Source organism: Strix uralensis, chromosome 1 (assembly GCF_047716275.1).
Source record: "Strix uralensis isolate ZFMK-TIS-50842 chromosome 1, bStrUra1, whole genome shotgun sequence".
NCBI classification, from domain to species: Eukaryota; Metazoa; Chordata; class Aves; order Strigiformes; family Strigidae; genus Strix; species Strix uralensis.
In genome coordinates this window covers 81681347-81703554 of record NC_133972.1, presented here as the reverse complement: position 1 = coordinate 81703554, position 22208 = coordinate 81681347, and the positions used below count along the sequence as shown (strand labels likewise).

The 22208-nt window shown below is 39.4% G+C and overlaps 1 protein-coding gene across 3 annotated transcripts in view; it reads left to right on the top strand.

The window, feature by feature from the left end:
- The first annotated feature begins 7412 nt into the window (after window positions 1-7412).
- Window positions 7413-22208, top strand: part of EXOC2 (exocyst complex component 2) — a 132442-nt gene continuing 117646 nt past the window's right edge. For 2 of the 3 annotated variants that reach the window (XM_074873226.1, XM_074873246.1), the window contains exons 1-2: window positions 7413-7496; window positions 21388-21543. In XM_074873226.1, coding sequence (XP_074729327.1) covers window positions 21426-21543 — 118 coding nt within the window. In that variant the 5' untranslated portion in view covers window positions 7413-7496; window positions 21388-21425. Of the gene's footprint in view, window positions 7497-20354; window positions 20481-21387; window positions 21544-22208 lie in introns of all 3 variants that reach the window. The other variant, XM_074873237.1, reaches the window with a different exon arrangement.

Sequence of the window (22208 nt, the reverse complement as noted above, 5' to 3'; positions counted from 1 at the left end):
GCTATGCTGTCTCCTATTTATCATCCTGTCCCTGCCAGATATGAAAAACTGACTATTAACCACTGCTGTGGGACTTTATCAGGCCTTCAGAAGTGGGCAAATATTGCCCAGAAGTTGGATTTGGATGTGCAAAACACAATAAATAATAGTAGTAATAAACAACAAGTAGGAACAGGACAGAACATTAGTTATAACTGTATTCAGATATGATTGTAACGTATATTTTAAAATGTGTGTCTCAAAGTAGGTTCTGAAAGTGTGTCTGATGGGCACTTGGCCCTTTTGAAAAAACAGTCTTGAAATCTGTAATGTGCTTGAGTAATTTTACTGCTATGACCAGTCCCACTACCACAACAGGGCAAGTCACACGAATAAAGTGAGTCAGGGTCTTAGCTGTGGGCAGAACGGGACTGGGGGTTGGATGAGGCTGAGTCCAACCGGCTACTTTAATGTGCATGCTTAATTTTAAGTGTTTGAGTTCAGTTCTTTTGGTAAAGTGAATAATAGACCTGAATGTGTTTTAAACTTAATGGGAACATGTAAGTGCTTTCTTGGATAACAGCCAGAGTGCTCAGCACATTGCAGGGCTAAGTACAGATTTAACAGTCTAAATTTAGGCCCCTATGTTTTAAATTGCCAACCAACATTCTTTTCAGAAATTTCTGTGGAAATTGCTGTAGATCTGAAGTCAAGGCCAAACACCTCTCTCATGTAAATGTACTTTTGTGTCTAAGAATGAATGTCAATAGAAACATTAAAGACTAGAACTGTAGTTCATTAAAATCAAATATTGTCATGTATTTAATGGGTTTCAGATCAAGTTGTCTGATCTGGTACCTTTGATCGTACATTTAGGGCATAGATCAAAATCCACATTTTAATGTTAATTGCTTGTCTGATATTAAAATAATTTTTGTCTCTAAAAGGAACTTCATAATTATATCTAATTGGTGAAAAATTCAACCTCTTGCTAACAGCATATAGTTGTGATATTCATTTGAACGTAAATTATCTAAAAAGTTAATTTTTGAAAGAACAATTATACTTGGCCCAGATTGCACAATTTAGCTAACCACTTTTTGCCATTCTTGTTCCCTTTTCCCCAGTCCTATTTTGTAATTTTCCCTTCCTTTTCACCATAGGAGAATTAGAGATCAGGAGGATGGGAGGAAGAAGAGAGGAAAGAAGAAGAGAGAGACAGACAGGGAAACTTAGGAAGAAAAAAAAATACAGTCAAAAGGGGATTTAGAAATAGATGGAATCTTTATTTGTAATATTAAACACAAAACCTCCATATCATTTCCTTCAAAATAAATGTGGTTTTGCAAGTATGTGTGTATGTGATACACCTACTGTGTTATCAGATCTGATTATTTATTGTTATGTATCGATTGTCAAAAAACAGTCCCCATTGTACTACATACTAACAGCTGTAATGGCAAAATGGATCTGTCCCTGAAATGCATGTAAAATAAAGCCGTGTTCCTGCAAGAAACTACATATGAAATTACAAGTTGACAGGCACTCTGGCAAGCTAACACTGGGAGTGGCAAAACCCAGACAACCTTGGGCTGCTTGTCACGTCTTCTTTCTACAGACACGTGTCAGCAGAGCCACTGAATGAGGCAAGTGAGGGAAACAACTTGGTTCCATTAAAATGAACCCAACTGATAATTAAATAATAGTTCTTTGTTAGTCCAGCTGATTTTCACTACGATGCATTGGGAAGTGCTGGCTGCTACCAGAGCAGAGGTATGCTGGCTTCCAGTGGAGAGGAGCTGGGGTGTGCAGGCAGTGATGAACTGTCCCACAGGTACAGTTCAAAACAGAACAGGAGATCTGATCTCTGCCTTCACTCAACACGATTTCAGAAGTCTGTGAAAAAATATTTAATGAACAGCTTTTCCCTGCTTATTCCCAAAAGCATGGAAATGAAAGCAGTTGTGCCAGAGTCTGGTCTTGTGGAAACAAGGGACGGAATTTCACCTGGAATTTGAGGAACAAACACTGTCAAATTGTCTTTGAAGTGGTGGGGTTTGTGTTTTTTTCCTTTGAGAGAAATGTGGCAAAATTTTAAGCTGGTTTAGGTTTCAACTTTCCCCTCCCTCTATTGTTTTAAAATACACGCAGTAGATGAAGGTTGGTTCCAAGAAGTATTTAAACTGATGCAACTTAGTAGTGACACTCTTGACAGAGCTGTGGTATACAGCATTCAGTATTTTTAGCTGCACAAAGTAATTTAATAATTTGTTTCATTGGTGCTGTTTAGAGAAACAATGCCTCTGGGTCAGTAGTGCACAGATTCCTTGGACAGGCCTTGAAAGGGAAGAATTAGGGTGGTGTTAGCCAAGAAAGTAAAACAGTGAGAGAATTTTGTGTACTGTTGGAAATGGTTTAAAGTGCAAAAGACTGTATTTTCTGTTTGATGTGGAAAAAGTGACTGTATGTGTTCTGGGAGAAAACTCAAAATATTGTGTGCATTAATTTATATGTTGTTTCTCTTGAAGCATACCAAAAATCATCTGGGGGAAAACATCGATCAGTAACTTGTTTCTTTCTCTCTTGCCTTTCAGCTAAGATAAATGTATTTCACTTCATAATAAAGGTTTCTGGCTTAAACTCCCAGATAATGGTCAAAATGCTGCCAAGGTCAAAGAACTTATTTCTGTACCTATTTACTTAAAAAAGAAATAGAAGCATAAGATTTAAGTACATCACTTCCTGGACGTTGGTTTGACAACACAGATCCAGGTGATTTTCAATTTAGGAGGAAGCAGAAAGCAGCTGGTCTTGAAAGCATACTACAACACAGGAAATCTGCTTGGAAATTTAAATATCTGCATGAATTTTTCATAAAATCTGTGGCAGCTGCTAGAAGCCAACATCTGCAGGAAAGTTCTTTCAATGGATCAAGAAAATAAAGGGAAGTGGAACCAATGAGGTGAAGAAAGGTTGTGCAGGGGCTATAGATTTGTTAGAGTAGGCAAGGACAGGCTGGGCTTCTTGGCTTCTTGGCTCTGCTCCTGGTTCTACTGCCACGGCTTTAGCAGGTTACTGATCTCTGGTTCAGAAGACACCTCTCATGGTCATGGAAGCAGCCCTCTTAATTTCAATCAGGCCTAAAGTTAAGTACACATAAAAAAAAGGAGGAGCTGGTGAGTTATAGATCAGGTAGCTTAAGTTTGTGGAAACTATTAAGCAAACCATCTGTAAGCATTAGAAGACAGACAGACAAGTAAAAATGAACATGGATTTGTCAAGAACAACTCCTGTTAAACCAGTCTGATTTCCTTTTGCAATAAGGTAATAGGTGTTATACAAAGGAGAGAAGTACTAAACAGTCATGTATCTTCATTTTAGTAAAGCTTTTGGCAACATTTCTCAAGAATAAGCAAATACCTTATGGTCCAGCTTGAAAATCCCATGGGATCAGAAAAAGCAGGGCTGAGGAAGAGTTAGCAAAATGGAGAGATGTATTGAAAGAGGTTCCTCGAGGGTCTGTTCTGTATCTGATACTCCTTGTAAAACATCCAAAGAACAGAATGGAGACTAAGCTTGTCGCATTTGGAGAGGACATGAGGAAGAGAGCAGCTAAAAGTGTGTTAGAGAACAGAATTAGAATTCAGAGGGATTTTGTCAAACTGGGGATTTTTTTTTAAGAAAAAGACAAAAGATAGTATTCAATAGGTGCAAGTGTAGTCTATTAGACATAGCATCATCAGTTCCCCAGATACAGGAAGGGGAAAAGTAAACAGGATTACAGTTGCATAGAAAAAATGTAGAGGAATCACAGGCTAAACACAAGTCACTGCTGTTAGGCTGCTGTAAGAAGGCAAATGCCATATGAGGGGAGCAGGAAGAGAAAGACAGTCTGCAAAATAGGCAGAGCAATTATTTTACTTTTCTAACCCACAGTACGACTTCAATTTTAGTTTTTCCTTTTTTAAAAATGTTTTTCACCTGAAGCATGCTTGGCTTGGGGCATTGCACTTCCAGAATGACATGGAGTGACTGGAGAAGAGTGCAGCAGAGATCAAGCTTGATTACCAGTCCAAAAAACATTAAATATCAGGATACTTACTAATGAGACTCTTTGGATTAATGAGGAAAAGAACATACAGGGGACAGAACTTTTAAATACGTAAAAGACTGCTACAGGGAGGAAGCAAACAGTCTGTTCTCTGGGCCCAGCAAAGATAGAACTTTCACTTACAGACTGAAACTGCAGCAGGGGATATATTAAGAGTATACATTAGAAAAAAGACCTTTAGTGATAAGGGTAGGGAAACACTGGGAAAGATTGCCTGAGGAGATGGCAAAAGCACCATACTGGGAACTCTTCGAGAACAAGATTGAAAAAACAGTTATGTTACAACAAAGGAGTAGTTGATCCTGTCTTGGGGCAAGGGAAAGGACTAGAAAGGGTGATTTCTTAAGGTCATTTTCAACCTTATGCCTTTTAGCTTTTTTCTGTTCCTTGGTTATAATATTCGCCTCACAAATTCAAACAGAAGTAGGGAGAGGTCTGTTTTGGGCATCCACATGCCAAAAAAGTAAGCCGCTAGCTATAATCTTGGAGGCATTCAGAAAACAGAATAGTTCTAGAAAGGCAGTTATACAGTGCAGAATCAAAGTTAATCCATACAGTTTATCAAGTAGAAGGTGAAGGAATAAATATTCTGTATTTTACAAACATCTTCAAAACGAAAATGTTTCTGTTAACAAGAAGCAGGTTTGCAATGGACAGATGCTGCAGCTAGATGAATTTACCTTTTCAAACAACATCTATATTTCTATCAGTTATTTTTTACATGTTAGGGTAGCATGGTACGTTAGGGTAACCACTGAGAAATCTTCAAAAGTGCAGTGATGGATTCGCCATTTCTCCAACTCTTTAAAATAAAATGAAATGAAGATGTCTTTCTAAGAACCAACTACAGAAGGATCTTGGTGTGGGAATAGCTGAAAGAAATTCTACAGCTTTCAATATTCAGGTTAGACAAGATGATCATAATAATATCTCTTGGCTTTCAAATCTGTTTACCCAACTTTGTAGAGAGATGTAATGTTTATGGATCACTGTCAGATCTACATAAATTGATTAGAAAAAGGCATGAATGAGCAATTACTCTTGTGACCTCTATGAGGTATAATACTTACTATTTACCAGGTCATTATATTACAACTTGTCATTTCTTTCCTCAGTTTTAACAGCATAGGTTAATCTCTTTAACAGCATCTGGAGTTCCATGGAGTAATATATTTATATTAGCAGCATTATATATGACAGCAAATATATACTATATATTATGGTATATACATTATAAGAGATATATATGAGATAGAGAGATATACATATTAACAGCACCAGTTTTCCTCCTTTTGTTCTAAAGAGATGTGTGGGGCGGTACTTCTTTTCTCCAGTGGGTCAAATCTACAGTCAGTCAGCGCCAGCTTTGTTCTGGAGTCACTAAAGGGGTAGGTGATGGTTACCACACGGTCACCTCACATCAGCTGGGAAAACCACCCACAGTAGATTCAACAAAGTGCAGCACACAGGAAGTTCTTCATCAACAATACTACCCAGGGCCCCTGCAGATCATAAAGAGTCCTGGATGCTGCTCTTGGCAATAGGAGGATTTGCCTATGTGGATGCCTGTGATGAACCTACATACACCATTTACAAGGCTTCTGCCATTGCAGTTTAGCCTGGTTTTGGTGTTCTGACAGGTTCTCCAAGATCAAGATCTGGATAAAGCCACTGCCGAGCAGCTGTTTAAAACCAGCAGGTTAAAACCTCTAAAAGGGGAGGCTAGGTGACATTTTCAGAAGCAAAAGGCTTGGCAGCTTTTTTTCACTTCAGCTAACACTGGGGGCTTTGTGTCTTCTCAAGTTCAGGCTCTCTCTTCTTAATGATTCACCTCTTTTAGAGTATTTGCATTTACAACAGAGGTGAAGATGCAGCCAACTCCGCAACAAAACTTTAGGCTTTCACGGAAGTTTCTCACTTGAACTAAATCTAAATTCATGGTTATTAGAAAATCTTCTGGGTAGACAGCTCCCTTTATGGACCTCCACTAAAGTCAGTGGGCTTTTTTAGGCACAGGTATCCACTCCCAGAGGGCATCGGGCAGGGCTGGGACCCAGGTATGGAGTGTGCTAGGTGGGGCCTTCTGTATCAACGAAACCTTTCAAAGTATTGGTTTTATTTGGCACATCCGATGACAGGCTTTTAATGAGAAAATGCAAACAAGCTGTCACAGAGGAAAAACATAATTTTGAAATGTGTGGCAAATAGTTACACTTTTTTTTTTTTTTTTTTTTTTAATGTGATGCCAACTTTACTTTCCTTGGAGGACTGAAGAGCTCTCTTTCTGCATTGGAGATTAGCAGAAAACTGCAGAGACACTAGTAACAGCTTTGGCGATAATTAGAGAAAAGATAGGTACCGGACACTTTCATTTCTCCCCAGGGAGATGCTGTGTAATATTTTACAGAACCTAGAGGAAAGAGTCAGAAAAGTGTTTTTTATTCATGTGATGAGATTTTGCAGTCTACTAATTTAACTTGTGTGGCTTTAACCTCTGTAAAAAAATGAGGAAAATTATGTTTCTTGCCCATAATGCTTTTTACGGTGCTTAAGTTCCTTGAGGTTTTATGAAAGGTAATTTGTTTTCTCACTAATGTCCTGGTTTAGGTCTGGTTTGGCAAAACTGAGCAATGGATTCTTCCGTTTTTCTCTTACTGCTTTTCCTCTCCTTCCCATTAAGATTTTGCCTGAACTTGGCTTTCCCAACTGAATTTTCAAACAACCCCAGCAAAAAGGGAAAAAGGAGGTCTCCTGAGACTTTCCAAAAGGAACAAGAGACTAGGTCCAGAGGGCCCCCTACATAGACAGCAGGTCTGGTAAGAAACATTTTTACTTTTTCATTGCCAAAGGAGGACTGATTTGCATTACTCAGTTGACAGCCCTGCCCACTGTTCATGCCTGGGCCTTTCTCGCCACCCTTCCTCGCCGCCACAGGCACCCCCAGGCCCTGCCCTCACACCACAGCCCGGGGGTCCCCGCGCTGATCCTGCATGAGTTTCTGCCTGCACAGGGACCTTGATACAGTGCTCGGGGATGGTTTTATTATCATTTATTACTGTCGCCATCGTCGTTGTTGTCACCATTGTTATTATCATTTTATTTTTCCCCTTCTCCCACGAGGGGAACCAGCTCCCGCCGCTCTCGACACCTTTACCACAGCCCGTCCAAAGACGCGATGGAGGGAGGGAGAACGAACGCGCGCGCAGGGCGGTGCCTTTAAGGGGGCAGGGCTCGGCGGCGCGGCTGCGGTCGGGAGCAGCTTCCCCCGCTCCCCCCCCTCGATTGTTCCGCGCTCCATCGATTTTCTCGGGCAGCGGCTGGAGGTGCCTGTGCCCGCCGGACGCGGAGGCGCTGCCGGGAGCGGAGCCGCCCCAGGTGCCGGATGCGAACGCGGCGGCGGCGGCCGGTGAGTGACAGTCCCTGGCCTCCCGCCCCACTCTTCCTCCGCCGGGTTGTGCGGAGCCGGCTCTCAGCGGGGCAGCTCCGGCTCCTTTCCCCCCTCCCCGGGGCGGAGGCCGACCCCCTGCCTTCGGCCTCCCCCCTTCTTCCTCCGCCGCTCCCTGGGGAGGGCCGAGGCTCTCGCTCGCCGGGCGGCGTCGAGTGTCGCGTCCCAGGCCCCGCCCCTGCCCCGGGGAGCGGGAACGGAACTGTCGTGAACGGCTGGGGGGCGGGGGGGGGTCGCTGGTCTCCTGCCGTCTCGCTGCCCCTCCTCAGCCTCCCTGCAGGCACCTGCTGGCCCCGCCCCGCCGCGGGGGTGCGCCGGTACCGGCCTGCTGCCGCCGCCGGCGGGACGGCTGGCCGCCCGCCCCCGCTCGGCTCACCGAGGCCAGGGGCTGGGGGAGGGCGGCGGCTGGGCGCCGGGTCCCGCCGGGCCGCCCGGCGAGGGAAGGAAGGCGGTGACTTCCCGGCTGCAGCAGCTCCCTTTCTCTACTCCCCCCAGCCCCCTGGCAAGAGACGGGGCACTGCCGGCAGCGCCGTGGGCCCCCCGGGGGGGTGGGAGGGTGGACACACGGTGTCCGGTTGGCGGGTGGGGGTTTGCTGGGTGGCGGGGGCCGGGGAGCGCGGTGTCCCGGCCGTGGGTGCGTTTGGGAGGGGGCCCTTTTCAGCGGTGGTGGGGCCGGCCCCGCAAGCCAGCGGGCAGGGCGGCGATTCAGTGGCTTCTGCCTTTGTCTCTCGTTGCCGAGAGCGGCCTGCGGAGAGCTCCTGGGCCCGCTTGGTTATAGGATGAAACGAAGCGAGCCTAGAACTGGCTTAAGTCGTTCTGCTCAATGAAGTGTTTGTGCATGGGTGTGCTGGGTGGGGAATAGAGGAAATAAGCAGGGGAGAGGTGAGGTCTGACCTCTGAAGAGCTGGTTACTTGCAGATCTGACTTATTTTTTTAACTTGGCATTCAGTGGTACAGTAAAGTTTCAGAAATAACTCCCCCAAATGAGTATGTACATAGGCAAGTACAATAAGAAAGCACTGAAAGGGATGTGGAACAAATCAAAATAACATATACTGTTTGAGAGATGATTGCTTTCATTGATACCTAACTGGAATTGTTACTCTTCCTCTGTGACTTAATTTTTCCTTCCTACCCAGTTCTACATTTCTCCCTCACTTGGACTGTCTTACAGCCCAGAAGGGTCCATGAACTGGGTGACCAAACGTCTTTCCTCCTTGCCTCTTCTATATCTTAATTAGGAACCTGTAAAGGATCTCTTATCAAGGGGACTAGATATCCGAAAATGGGCATGATCCTGTTCCCAAAAGGGAGTTTCCCATTCTGTTCAGTTTTACTGGTTTTCAACATAGCATTCCTTCTACACTGTCACTTTGTCCTTCTCTCTTCCCTCCCCCTCCTCCCCCCCTTTCTCTATTTCCTGTAATTTGCTTGCTCATTGTAGATTATCAGCTTCTAGCCATACTCGAAAGCTTTGAATTGAAAGCCAGTGAAATATTAAGCCATTTTAGCTCTGACACAATATCAGATTAAATCTAAACTGCAAATATTCATTCTTTAAAATTTAGTTTAAAATTGTAATCTCACTTCAACTTTCCAGGCGTTCTGATCATTCTGAAAATAAGTAAACAGTCTCTTTTCTCCTTTAGTGATTTGTGTGCATTTCATTACTGTAAACTTTGTTTTGGTTTTGCTTTTGATAAAGTTGTCAAAACAGTTAAAGGACTTATATTTGTTTGGGGTTTTTTTAATGTAAACTGCAAATAAACAAACTTGTGGCTTGGGAAAACAAGTCTGTTTTCTTGCTTTACTTTTTGCTCACCTGCAGAAGACAAGCTCTATAATTCCCGGTTCCCTATTTCTATAGTATCTATCACAGCTTGACCCAGCAAGAAGTAGCAAAAGGCACATCCCGCTGCTGATTTCTTTCCCATGGATAGCTTAGTTTACAGTTTTTGTGATTTATGTCCACCCTCGGACAACAATGTTTTTACTTAAATGGGATTTCTGTTGTCTTAAACATAATTTAAAACAGGATGCAATTATTTTCATTATACTGGTATGACTTATCTCAGTGATAATACCATTAATTTACATTGAAATGGTAAAGGTTTTTTCTGTATGGAAAATCTAACTTTTCTTACTATGTGTTAGAGGTGAAACTATTAAAAGCATGTTGCCAATCAAAATTGTGCTTTCTTTTAAAACAAAATGTAAAGTTGTCTTGTGTTTTCTTGGCCTTCATTCAATAAATTACATTATTTTTACAGACCTGATAGTTTTTTTTTTAATTCTGTAATTGCTTTATCAGATATTAGTGCTGAATAGCAGTCTGTTAATGGATTTCTAAAAAACCTCTTAAAGTTCTAAGTAATGAACTTAAAAAAATAAGCCTTTAAAGTAAAATATTTAATACATTGCCTTTTGAGCAGTTGATATTGTTGTGTGGAGAAACTGTTTCATCATCAGTACAAAAGGTACTGTTCGCTAAGTATTTTTGAATCTGTAGTAGTCAGATTTTTTTTTTTGATTGTAAGATTTCTTGTGAATATGAGCAGGTTTTTTTCCTAGCTGTTGAGAGCATTTGAGGCAAAAATGGACAATAAAGATATTAAAATATGGAATCCACCAATTGTTTTCCCGAGGTCCTATTAAAAAGAAAATGTATCCACTGAGTACAGTCTGTTCTTTAGTATGCTACTCCTGGCGGTGAAGCTGAACTAAAGTAAGTGGGTTGACTCGAAAGGCAGAGGCCACTGACCTCTTTTAGTGATGGAAACTTTTAGATGTTATGTTAAACCATACTTAATCAATTTCTTTCAATGTACTGATATGTTTAGCTGTAAATCCAGTAAGTCTTAAGCACTGTACTTGAAACTAAACATCAGTTTTGAGTTATTTTAATTCTGTTTATTCTGTGCTTTTCTGCTTTCCTACTTCACTTTGAAAAAAAGAGGAAAGAAAAAAGTAACATCTTAATAGGATGGTGACAGAAGACTGAATATAAAAGGTGTTCTTAAAAACATGGATTCTGACAGCTATTGAAAGTATCCATGAAATAATCTGCAGCTGCAGTCTTGTACTCCAGGACAAAACAGCCCGTGAAGCACAGACAGACACTACCTTGCATGTATTTTGAATGGTTGTACATCACAGTTATGCAAACAGGCACAGAAAACCTTCCACAGGAGAAATCAGCAGTACTTTTACAATGAAGGACTGGAAAATAATACTCAGAAGACTGTACATGTTACACTGAAATTATTTTCTATGTGAGATTTTCAGTAAGAGTGGAATCTGCTGCTGTACTTAAAGGTATGCTGAAGGTTCAAAATCCAAACCCAGCTAAATTAATATCTTTTAGCTCAAGTCAGACATTAGCTCTTCAGCTTAACTTTGACCTTCTGTCTTGGACCACCTACGTTCTGTAAATCTGTGCTGTGCAACATTGTCTTTCAAATTACTGTTCCCAGAGGGGAAATCTTGTTTGTAAAGGTGCTTGTAGAATGAAGGATGATTAGACAGCGCATGCATAGCGCAGTCATGTCAGATTGATGTTTCATCTTTTGTGCTGAACATGAAAGCGAAGATCTGTGTTTGCAGCTCGTGAAGTATCAATTTAAAAATAAAACTGATTTAAAATTTTTGTACCTTATCCTGAAAATTATTTTCCAGAATTCCTGTCAGTATTTAGGTTCAAAAGAGTTGGATTGTTCTCCCAATGTCAAAAGTTAGAGAAGGAAGGAAGGGCAGGAGGGAGAACTTGTTTTTGTAAACTTAAATAAAAAAAAAAAAAGGGAACCTGAAGCAGTCTTCCTAGAAACTAAGTAATGAGAGAAATGCCTGAAAATAAGGATTAATTGTGTGATTGGTATGTTATGTGCTTTGAGTAGGGAAAGGCAAGGTAAGTAATGTTTTAAACGACACTAAGTCAAACACCTCCCTTCCCTCCTATGGAGAAATTGTTTGTAATTGTACTTTTTATATTATTTTGTAAGTATTTAGTGCTTTTCCTTCAAAAGGAAATTGGTCTGTATGGCCTTTTTTTGACAACAGAGTTGTTAATCTGCAGACAATACATTCAGCATTTTCAGTAGAAAATACTGTGATTGCACTCAGTGATGGGTGTGAAAGCCTGTGTTTCCTTTCTAATTTTGTTTGTTTTGTTTTTAAGGAAAACAAAATTTCTGAGACACTAAGCCCTTAATGGGTCTGGTTTTCTCTTGACCTTAAGGGAACTACAAATTCCCAGATTTTCCATTTAATTCTCAAAGGTAGACCTTAGGCTATATTGTGTAGAAGTCAGTGGGTACTCTGGCAGTATAGTGTCCATGGATCAGATTACAATATTAATCAGTTATTTTTAGGTGTATTTAGACTTGTATTTTTTCTTTCATTTTGTGGATAACCCAAAAGCAGTGTACCCTGTATTTGGAAGTTCATCAAAAAGCCTGTAGTAGTTAAAGATTTAGGGTTATGCTGAACAAAAGTTACTTTTTAAATGGCCAATTTTGTATTGAGGACAAACTAAACTGATTTTTTGAGATAATCCTAAAGTGTCTCAATTAAAAAAGCAATGACTTAAAATTTTCTATTTAAGAATTATTTGAGTCTTGTGACACTTTGAATCTCACTGTGGTTTTAACATGTGTACCTTGCTTCTTGCTGGGAAACTGGACATTAGATCTTTGGCAAAAAGTTAAGGAGCTATGTATACAGCTGATAGGTTTTTCTCATGTTTCCTTTTCATCTGCATACAAGCCAAGGGAGTTTCTCTTTCTCACAAGACAACTTCATTATTCTGAAAGTACGATAGTTCCATACAGGAGATGGGATTTTAGGCAGATGAGTGGAAATGAAGACTGAGAGTGTGTAAGACAGAGGCTGGCTGAAATATGTCAGAAAAATACCTGTGCACGCAGGACCTCAAACAGTGAAATACTTGAGCGTGTGTTTGACCATGTGAATAGAGAAGGATGCTATAGCGTATGGCTTGAGTACTTCCTTGAGCAGAGGCCAAAGAGAGGTGTTTGGGAGAGAACATGAAAAATACAGGAATCTCAGTAACACAAGTGCATGTCTCATCTTTTAAATATTGTTGAAACAAAAGGAACTACCAAAAAAGTAACATGGCAAACATTAAATTTAGGGTTGCAGTCCTACCTACAAGCACCCAAGTTAAAACTTCAACCATGTGAACTGTGTAATTACAGTGGTTATATAGTGTTTTTATAAAGAATGTTGTGTGTAGTTACAGGGCTTAGAAAAAAATCTGTGGTGTCTTGTTTCTTTTTTCTAGGAAAAAAAAATCCCATCCCATTGGGATTTATTTAGTTTATTTTTCTGAACTTCTGGATCTTTCTGAATGCATTTGCATAAATGTATTTGAAAGGTTTTGATGCTTAAAGTATTGTTTTCGATTTTTCTGCCTGTGAATAACATGAGAGAAGGATGATGAGGGTATAAAGATTATTTGCCATTTTTCTATAACTAAAATAATGCACAGAAGATTATGAATAACTTTAGAACAAAAGATGAATGGTTTAATTGGAGGACAGTAAAGAGAATGACTTCTAGATGAAGCAAACTTTGCTGGATGTTGGAGGTAGAAGCAGATGTAGGAAAGCGTGTGCTTTGTGAGAATTCAGAAATTAATGTGAGATTTATGGCCTTCTGTGGTACGGTTTTGTGTAAAGCTGAGTTGACTTTTTTCTATATATATGTTTATATATAGATGTTTAAGGCTTTTCTTCACAATGTTGCTAGATTATAGTGATGTGTCACTTAATAAATACAGAAGCTTTTAACCAAGTAGATGACTTAATTGCTGGGGAGTTGTTATGCAATTTATAATGAAAATAGCGGAAATTGTGGGGACAAACATCTGTTGTCAGACTTTCTTAAATTACATTTTCTTCTCTGCTATTGCCCTTTTCTAGCCAGTTCAGTATGACCAGAACAGACGTTCAGAAAACTTAAGTTGGTTTGACTTGAGTCTTGGTAATAAATAGGTGCTGTGACATTGAATATACTAGCAAAAGTGTTCATTCAAGAACTGGTATAAACCAGCATGTAGACCTAATTAATAAATTAGTGGAATAATTTATTTTCAGTGTGAAGTTACGGAACTTTAAAGCTAACTTTTTTGAAAATGTGTTTGATAAGGTGAAATATTTTTTAGGAATTTTTCTTAAGGTTTTCCCCAACAAAAATGTCCTAATCCAAATTCATAGGGCTAATACTGACACTTGCATTATTGTAGTATCAATGGTTTTATTTAATAGTGGCACTTGCAGATTGTCATTGTCACTTACATAAATAGATTTTGAGCTGAGGTGAAAATTTGACTATGTGGTTCTGGGCTTTTCAGACTTTATATGGATTAAATTAAATTCATGTGCTGGTGAATTTGATGGAGGAGGTATGTGTGTGGTGGGAAGGGAATCTTTTTTTAAAAGTACACTGACTAAAACAGATTTTAAAATTCTTCCAACACTTTATTCAGCTTTTTCTGTTGGAACAGGTGATATAATTGACAGATGAAATGATTTTTCTGAACTAAAAGAAACAACGAATTTCCCCCCTCCCGTTTTAAAAGTCTCTGTTCATCTGTATTATAGTTCTTTTTAATCTATTTTTAGATGTTTGCTATTTTTACTTCTTGCTGATGGGTCACAAACTCAGTGTTATATGTAGGCTCATTAATTTCCTTCAGGTTGTTTATGTTGTAAGATACTAAGGAACAAAACTTCATTTTACAACAGAATGTTGGTGGAAAAATTCAGCGGTTTGATGTTGTAATGGTATTTGGGCAGTTAATTGTTCTTTGTGGGGAATCTCTCCCCTCCCCAGATAAATAACTTGTCAAAATTCCTGATGTAAAAATACATCAATATGTAGGTATGGTGTACATCATAACTGATAAGATACTGTCATTTAATATGTACAAGGAAATGGATTTATACTAGTCTAGATTTTTTTTTTTGACATGTGATAGAAGGTTAATTGATGTTAAATGGATGCTTTGTTAGCCCTTCATCAGCTACTAAACTAGTACAGGAGGAGTGCAAATCATTACTACAAAAGGCCAAGACCAGTATGTTTTCTTAGTGAGGTTTATAGGTCTTTTTTTATCCCTCCCTTCTTTCCCTCCTTCCCAACCACACAAAACATAGCCAGCTGTAATGATAGGAGGAGAGAGCAAGCAGCTTTTCTAAACACACACACACACACTCGTGCTCCTGCCCCCCCTTTTTCCTCCTCATACCTCAGCAGAGTGACAGCTTCTAGATGTTGCGTGCGAGTGAGTTCAGCTGGTGCTGTGTGGTCTGGGTGTGTGGTCTCCAGCTCAACCGAGAGGCTGCTAACAGGGTGGATGAGGGAGAGCAACACTGTTTACTTTAATTTATTTCGGATGCCGGAACTGTGCCCGGAGTTTCTCCTGAGCTGGGTTCCACAGTTAGTGGTGTCAATCCCTCGCAGCTGCAGCCCAGGCTGCAGCGGGCCCTGAACTCCTCTGCCGAGGGCTCTTGCAGCATCTGCCTCGGGTCCAGCCTTTTAATCCCTTGTGACTCAGAAATGTTAATGGCATCGCTGAGTGCTGTGATTATTTTGCTTTCATTCTGTCAAGATATATAGCCACGAAGACGTACCTTACTGGGTTAAGGAAAGCAGGACCTCTGAGATACAGAGGAAATATGCAAGTATGGCTATTATGAAAGCAAAGCTGCTGCGCTTATTCCTTGGCTACTCCAAAACTAAAATCTCTAGTATGCCCTTCGTGAACGATTGAAATATTTGGGAGCCCTTTTAAAAAGGGAAGGGTATTGTATTATGTCATTTAATATTCTAGATCTTTTCTTTCTTGTCATTTTTTCTCTCCATCGCAAAACTTGCACATCTCCCCAAATTGAAACTGATTTTGGCATGTAACATTGTCCTGTAGGTTAACATGTTTGTCAGTGTTAATATTGGCTTGAATCAACATGCCGGATATGACAGGGCAACACAAATGAGGCTTTGTTTTTTCTGTGTGACGGTGAAATTACCCCCTTTTTTATGTTTGTTCATCTTTTCATTATAAGTAGCTTAGTGGTGTTTTGAAGAGCTTTTTCCCCCCCTAAATGTAAGATTCGTGAGCAGTTCTTGTTTAAATTGACAAGTCTTCTTTTATTATTTAAATAAACATGCATAGATTCTTAATATCACTTGGAATTTCAGCATTGTTTAGCTTATTCACTTCCCAGTCTTTTCTGGCAGGCTTGCAGGAATGGACTTTGTATTATTAATGCAGTGTTGAAGGCTGTGGAAATTCTAGGGCACTGAAGATCTCCAGAGGGGTTAATAAATGTCAGTTATTTTCACAGTGCTGCTTTTTGGATGCTTTTAAATCTTGGTTTATGTAGATTGTCTGTCTGAATTTATATTGTTGGGAAGATAAAGCACAGAAAAGGTTGCAATAGTGTTTTTCATCATTTTGTAATGGGTTTGAGTACAAACATGTAGGAAGCTTTTTGCTTTGTCGACTGTCTTGGGGTCATTTGCAGTGTCCCTTCACTGACTCTGTCGTAGTGTGTTGTACTCGGGGGACTCTTTGGGTTTTCTAGTGAAAACAAATTATTAGATTTATTTAGTAGAAGCACAAGTTTGTGTAGTTTAAGGTGAAAAGGCCATCACCTAGGTTCTGGAATCTGAGTATTTATTGCTTGTTTAAAAAAGGGCGTTTCATAAATCCGTTCACTTGGAAAGCATTTAATGCTGTGATGTTAGTGTGATAAGAATACCTCACCTACTGGTTTCAGGTTGGTTTGTTTTTTAAAAAGTAAACAACATCTGAGGCATACTGTGATTTGAGCATGGGTGATGTTTTGGTCATTCCTGCTGTTCCTGCCTTGAAATTTTTAAAATTCTATTCTGTCACATATGTATGGGTAAGAACACATAAATATTTGATACCTGAAGACTTGCATGCTTGCTTGTAGCTTAGACTTTCTCAGTGATGACAAATAGGCTTTTTCTTTCCTCCCTCCTTGACAGCTTAGATTCCCTTTGCTAGATGACCATGTCACTTGCATTGACCTTGAGTCTGTCTTCCTCTGAGAGTCTTTTAAGTTCAGTGTCAGTGACAAAGTACCACTGAAAACTTTAACTTAACTGAATTTTCAGTCACTGGAGCTGACTTGCTATCTTGTTTTACAGGTCAGAAACTCCTTTTTAAAACACTTCAACTGCTAATTTTTCCACTGGTGAAATCCGTAAGGTGGCACCTGATTGTTACTTGTCTTCTGAAATTCCATGCCTTCATGATGTTTGTAGTTTTACCTTGGGATTTTGGCTTACCAGCCAATTTAATATCCTTAAATCCTGACCTTCTCTTGCTCACTTATTTCATACTCTGGTTCTTCTTCCAGAGTGATAAGCAGTATTATGCTTTACAGAACAGATATAGTAGCTATTGTCATTTTACTTTGTGTTTCTTCTCTACTCGCCATTGCAAGTTGAATAGGGAAACCTATTTAAGAACTGTCATTTTAAACCAGCTGAAGGTTCACAAAAGTCAGAAAAGCAACTAGACTTGTATTTTCCCTTATATTGGGCCGTATTTTGTTTCTACATTATTTGTTTTTAAAGTGGCTTTTCTTAGGATAAAGACTGAAGATCTCCCCTCTTTAGCAAGCTTGTAATGCTCAGATTTGTCTAGATTTTTTTTTTAACCAAATCTTTGAGAGGACAGTTTATTTGAGAAGCTCATGTAAAGACAAAGATGATGTTTATGAAAGGCATTTTTCAAGACGTCTTTGTAGTAGGTGGTCTTTGCAGAGGCTTTCTAACTCCTTGCACTTTCATAACAAGAATTATGACAGAATAATAGAATAATATGGGCAAGATCATGGGAGCAGTCAACCAGAAGTCATCCATGTAAAACTGTTGGGGTGATACTGTGAGGAAATGAAGTTTAAAAAAAGGGGCGGGGGGTGAGTAAAGAGGGAGAGGGACCTCTGTTAGTGTAGAATATGATTGTCTGTTGCTAAAAAAATAGTCTCGTTAACACTTCTTGAGTGAGCCTGGCTCCTTGGAGGAAATATCTTGCATAGAAAACTGTCTTTATGCAGTCTCCCCTAGTCTGTATAAGAAGCAGTCTTTCAGTAATAGGGCTGCTTTTTTTATATTATTATTGCTAATTTATACAAGGGCAATGTATAGAAAAGCTCTTAATTAGATTATTGAATCTTTTCATTAAATGAAAAAGTAATTATTTTTTTCAGCTTTGCCTTAAATATTTTTTAAAAAATTAGAAACTTGCTTTTGGACCGCAGTAGTATACTGGCTAGGCTTCCCAATAAGAAGGTCAGTCATTTTAATTATTGACATATTTGTCCTCAGAAGGAGGAGAGGAGATATTATAAATGAATTGAAGGCTCCCAAGCATTTGTTTGATATTTGTAGTAAAGACAGATTCCATAGAGCTCCTTCACTTACTCTTTGAAATAAATGAAACCAATTTCTGTTTAAAAATAATAATAATAATAGTGCATCTCAGTGCTGTAGCGCTTTTGTAATGTGTCGAGATTTACTGTGGTATTCTCATTCTAGTGAGGTATTTTAAAGCAATTCTGCAGTAAGTATGGAAATACTTAAGAAGAAATATTAGACCTCAGGAGGCTCAGCATTTTTATTACATTTATTTAGTTCATCATGAACAGGGATCTAGTGCCAATTTCTGAAATCCAGAAAAATACGTTGTAATATTACTTTTGAGTTTTGGTATTGATTCAAGACAATTACCTGTGTGCCTAGGTATTTTGAAAGAAACAATGGCTGTAATGCAAGGGAACCATAACATTGGGGGGTGGGGGGGTGACAGCAGAGAAAATCAACCCAGTAATACCAAAGTACTTTCTATTTTACTTGTTTTCCTTGAGACTTTTTCCTCTCCATATTACTACTGGGTTCCTGAAGATGGCCTTTTTATATCTGTGTTACTGATTAACATTCTATATAAATCTTTACAAAAAATTGCTCATAAGTAAAAGGTGTTTTATGTTGTCTTACTGGTATCTAGACACATGCTGCTTCCTGCAGAAGGTGATTAGGTATATATGTGGGGACGTAATCCCACTGCTTCTTTACAGCTGTTGTATGTCTTTGAGTTCTGCTGAGGATCCGTGAGAAAAGCTGCAAAGACTATGTAGAATAAGATCACGAGGAATAGATGCAGTTTGTCCTCCTCACTGTAGGTAAGCTTAGGAACCCGATTCTTCTCTAACATCCTCTTTGCACAGGACTTCAGAGGAAACTTCAAATTCTGAAAGGTCTGAACTTCTGTGCGTAGGTGTCTTGCAATTGTATAGGAATAAACAAGACTTTCCCTGCAATTTCAGATTCTGTTTGCTCCAGGCAGTATTAGATTTAGCAATGGGAACTGGGAAGCTTATTTCTATTATGCTGCCCATTGTTTTGTCAGGCAGTGCTGTGGTGTAATGTAGCTTAATGCAGCACAGATGAGAGGAGACCTGGGCAAGCTTTGTGACTTCAGGACTAGGGGTCTTGACAGAAGACCGGGTCTGTCATTTTTGCCTGTGGTGAGAAAGTGGATCAACAGTAGTGCAGGTGGGCTATCTGGACAAGAGGGCTTGAGGTAAGGAAGAGGAATTACCGAGGTGTCCAGATTTGAAAGGAGACCTGGGACATTAACACCCCTCTCCCTCCCTGCTTGAACTTATGGACAAGAAGTCAGAGGGAAAACCATCAGGATAGGGTCAGGAGATAGTTCAGCTGCAAGACTAGGACCTGGCCTCACTTTTGAAGTGAGCCAGAGACTGTGTGTGTGTTGGGGGGGCGGGGGGGAACCTGTGCTGGGAAAGGAGTAGGAGTAGAGCAGGAGGGAGGGGACTCTGCCTGCCAGAGCACAACCTTCTCTTCTGTATCTGGAGATGACTGTCAGCTGATTTCTTTGTAATCTGCTGATGCAGTCCTCCTCTCCTTCAGTGATGTTCTACCTGCAGGGTTATAGACTGTTATCTGTTGACTACTCACTTCTCTAGCCTCCTTGTACAGATTATAAGAGCATTCATATGATACTATGTAACAATTCTTTTTTCACCAGTTTGTTTTTAAAAAACTGGGAAATGAATGTTTTATTTGAAACATAATGCTATTTTTAATGTTGTGAAGTCAACCAGTCAAGAAGTATTATAAGGCTTGCCAGTTAAAAACACAAAACCAAAACAAACCACCTTAGTTCCAGACATAGGTTGAGTGTGGTGTTATGGACTCTTACCAGACTTTCTTCATGTACAGGACATGGCTCACATACTGCAAATTATGTTCTTGCTTGTTCAACAGGAATCTGAATCTTATGTTAATTGCACACTCTTCAAAGGTAGTCTCAAAAGTTCTCTAAATCTATTAATAGTTCTGTGGTGTTCAGAGTATCTAAATGCCTCTTCTATATTAATGAATTTGTCTTCAAAATAGCTTTTCAGATGTGCAATAGCATTCCTATTTTAAATATTTGAAACTGTGAAACAGACATTTAAGATCAAATATATTCATAGATTTGAGGTCGTTATTTAGGAGCTGAATATTTGGGAGCATGTTCAGGGTACATTTCACACTGACTTCAGGTATGGCTGTAGGCTCTCAAGTGGGACACCCAGAAACTGAAAAATAAAAAATGTTACTGTGAATTTTTATTATAAGTGACCTGCTGTGCATCTGTGGCATAGAGACAGGATCCTGTTCCAGGGGTAGTATTTGATCACTACCACAAGATTTTCCTCCTTATTCCTGCTTTCCAATTTTCATCTTCACTTTCAGTGTGCGTTCCAAATTCAGAACATGAAGAAAGAAACTGGTTAGTGGGAGCTTCTTTGATCCTCGTGGCAGATCTACCTATAACACTGAAAAATCTGTGGAGGTTATAGAGAAGCATGGCGTATGATGGTACAATGAATGTATCTTGTATATGCAGAAGTGGCTGAAACAAAGATAACTAACTTAATTCTGGTATTTCCTAACTGCAGGTGCTTGGAAACTGCTAATTTACTGCAGTTTATTGTTAGAGATGATTTACAGAGGTTCTGGGTTTCATGGACAACTCTGGGTTTCACTGGCAAGTAAAAATAGAAAATATACCTTGATCCGAAATAAAAATAAGAGAAGCCTTATGAAGCTTGGCTTATATTCCACATTTTTTTTTACCAACCTGGACTTTTAAAATTGTGTACTCTAAACTGTTCTATATGTCTACGTAAAGGTTTTTGAATACTGACCTATTTCATCATTCCTGGATTTTCTTAGAAATAAAAACATTTCTTTCAACAGATTATTTTTGGTTGTTGCCTTTCCAGTGGAGATGAGTTCTTATTAGAAACTGATCATAGGTAACTCTATGAAGTTCCAGAACACCAAATGAAATTTTTTTACTAGGGACTTTAAGGGTGTTATTGTGTCTTAATAGAAGAATTCAGAAGCCATTAAATAGGTGATGCAAAATTACCACGGAAGTCCTTAAAAGAAACTTTTTTTGCCTGCCTTATGACTTCTGTAGGACCTGTGGACAGGCTCTATATTTACTAAGAGTTGTAAACGTGAAGAAGTTGGTGGGAGCTAATGTGCTTCAGGATATACTCATCTGCTTCTTATATAGATGCAGAGCTAGACTTAATTTAAAGAAAAGGAAGTGCAAAGAAGGTATCTTTATTGTTTTATGACTGGCAAAAAAGGCTTTGAGAGTGGTGCTCCATATTTACATTCATGTTTACCATTTTAGAACAACAGCTTAAAAGGTTTTAAGTAATTTTTACATAGTATAATCATTGTTTTAAAATTATTGTTTCTTGCTGAACAGATAAAAGCAACTCAGTTTTCAGTAACTGAATAGACATCATGTCTCGAGCACGGCAGCCCCCACTTGTAACTGGCATCTCTCCCAATGAAGGCATTTCATGGACAAAAGTAACAATTAGAGGAGAAAATTTGGGGACTGGACCTACAGACCTCATAGGTAAGTTGAAAAAAAAACCAACCAACTTCTTTTGAGACTGTAGAATGTCATGTTTAGGATATGACTAGAGATGATTTTTTGCATGGTAAAATCTGTGTTGCATGGTATGATGAATGCCCTTTTTACAAATATGTGCTTGAATCTATAAATTCAGGGGTGCTGTCCAATGTGTAACTAATCAGAATGACCATACTTTGCTAGATGAACCCTTAGCCTGTCTCAGCATCCAGCGCTGAACACTAAAAATGAATGCCTATGGGAGTGTCCTAGAGGAGGGTAGATGTAACAAGATGCTCCTTTATCACTTTCCCAGGCATTGAGAATTGCAGCATGGAGCCTTTCCTATCAGAAGTGTTCTCAATGTATTGGGAAAGTCACTGAGCGTTGCTATTCCTTGAATTAGTGTGAAAGTCAATTTGTGTATCTGCAACAGTTATGACAAAGCATGTTCAGTGATTTAGATGCATGTTATGTGAAGACCCATTTCCTTTGCTGCTTTGATTTTAACATAGTAGCTTCATTTGAATCATAGCTCTTGCACTGAAAGAGAAAACAATCAATTTTCTCTGATTCTCCTGAGCGTACATATCTTGATCATCACTGCTCTTTTGTCTCTTTTCCAGGTTGAAAAGTCCTAGTGTATTTAAATTTTCTGCATGTATTTT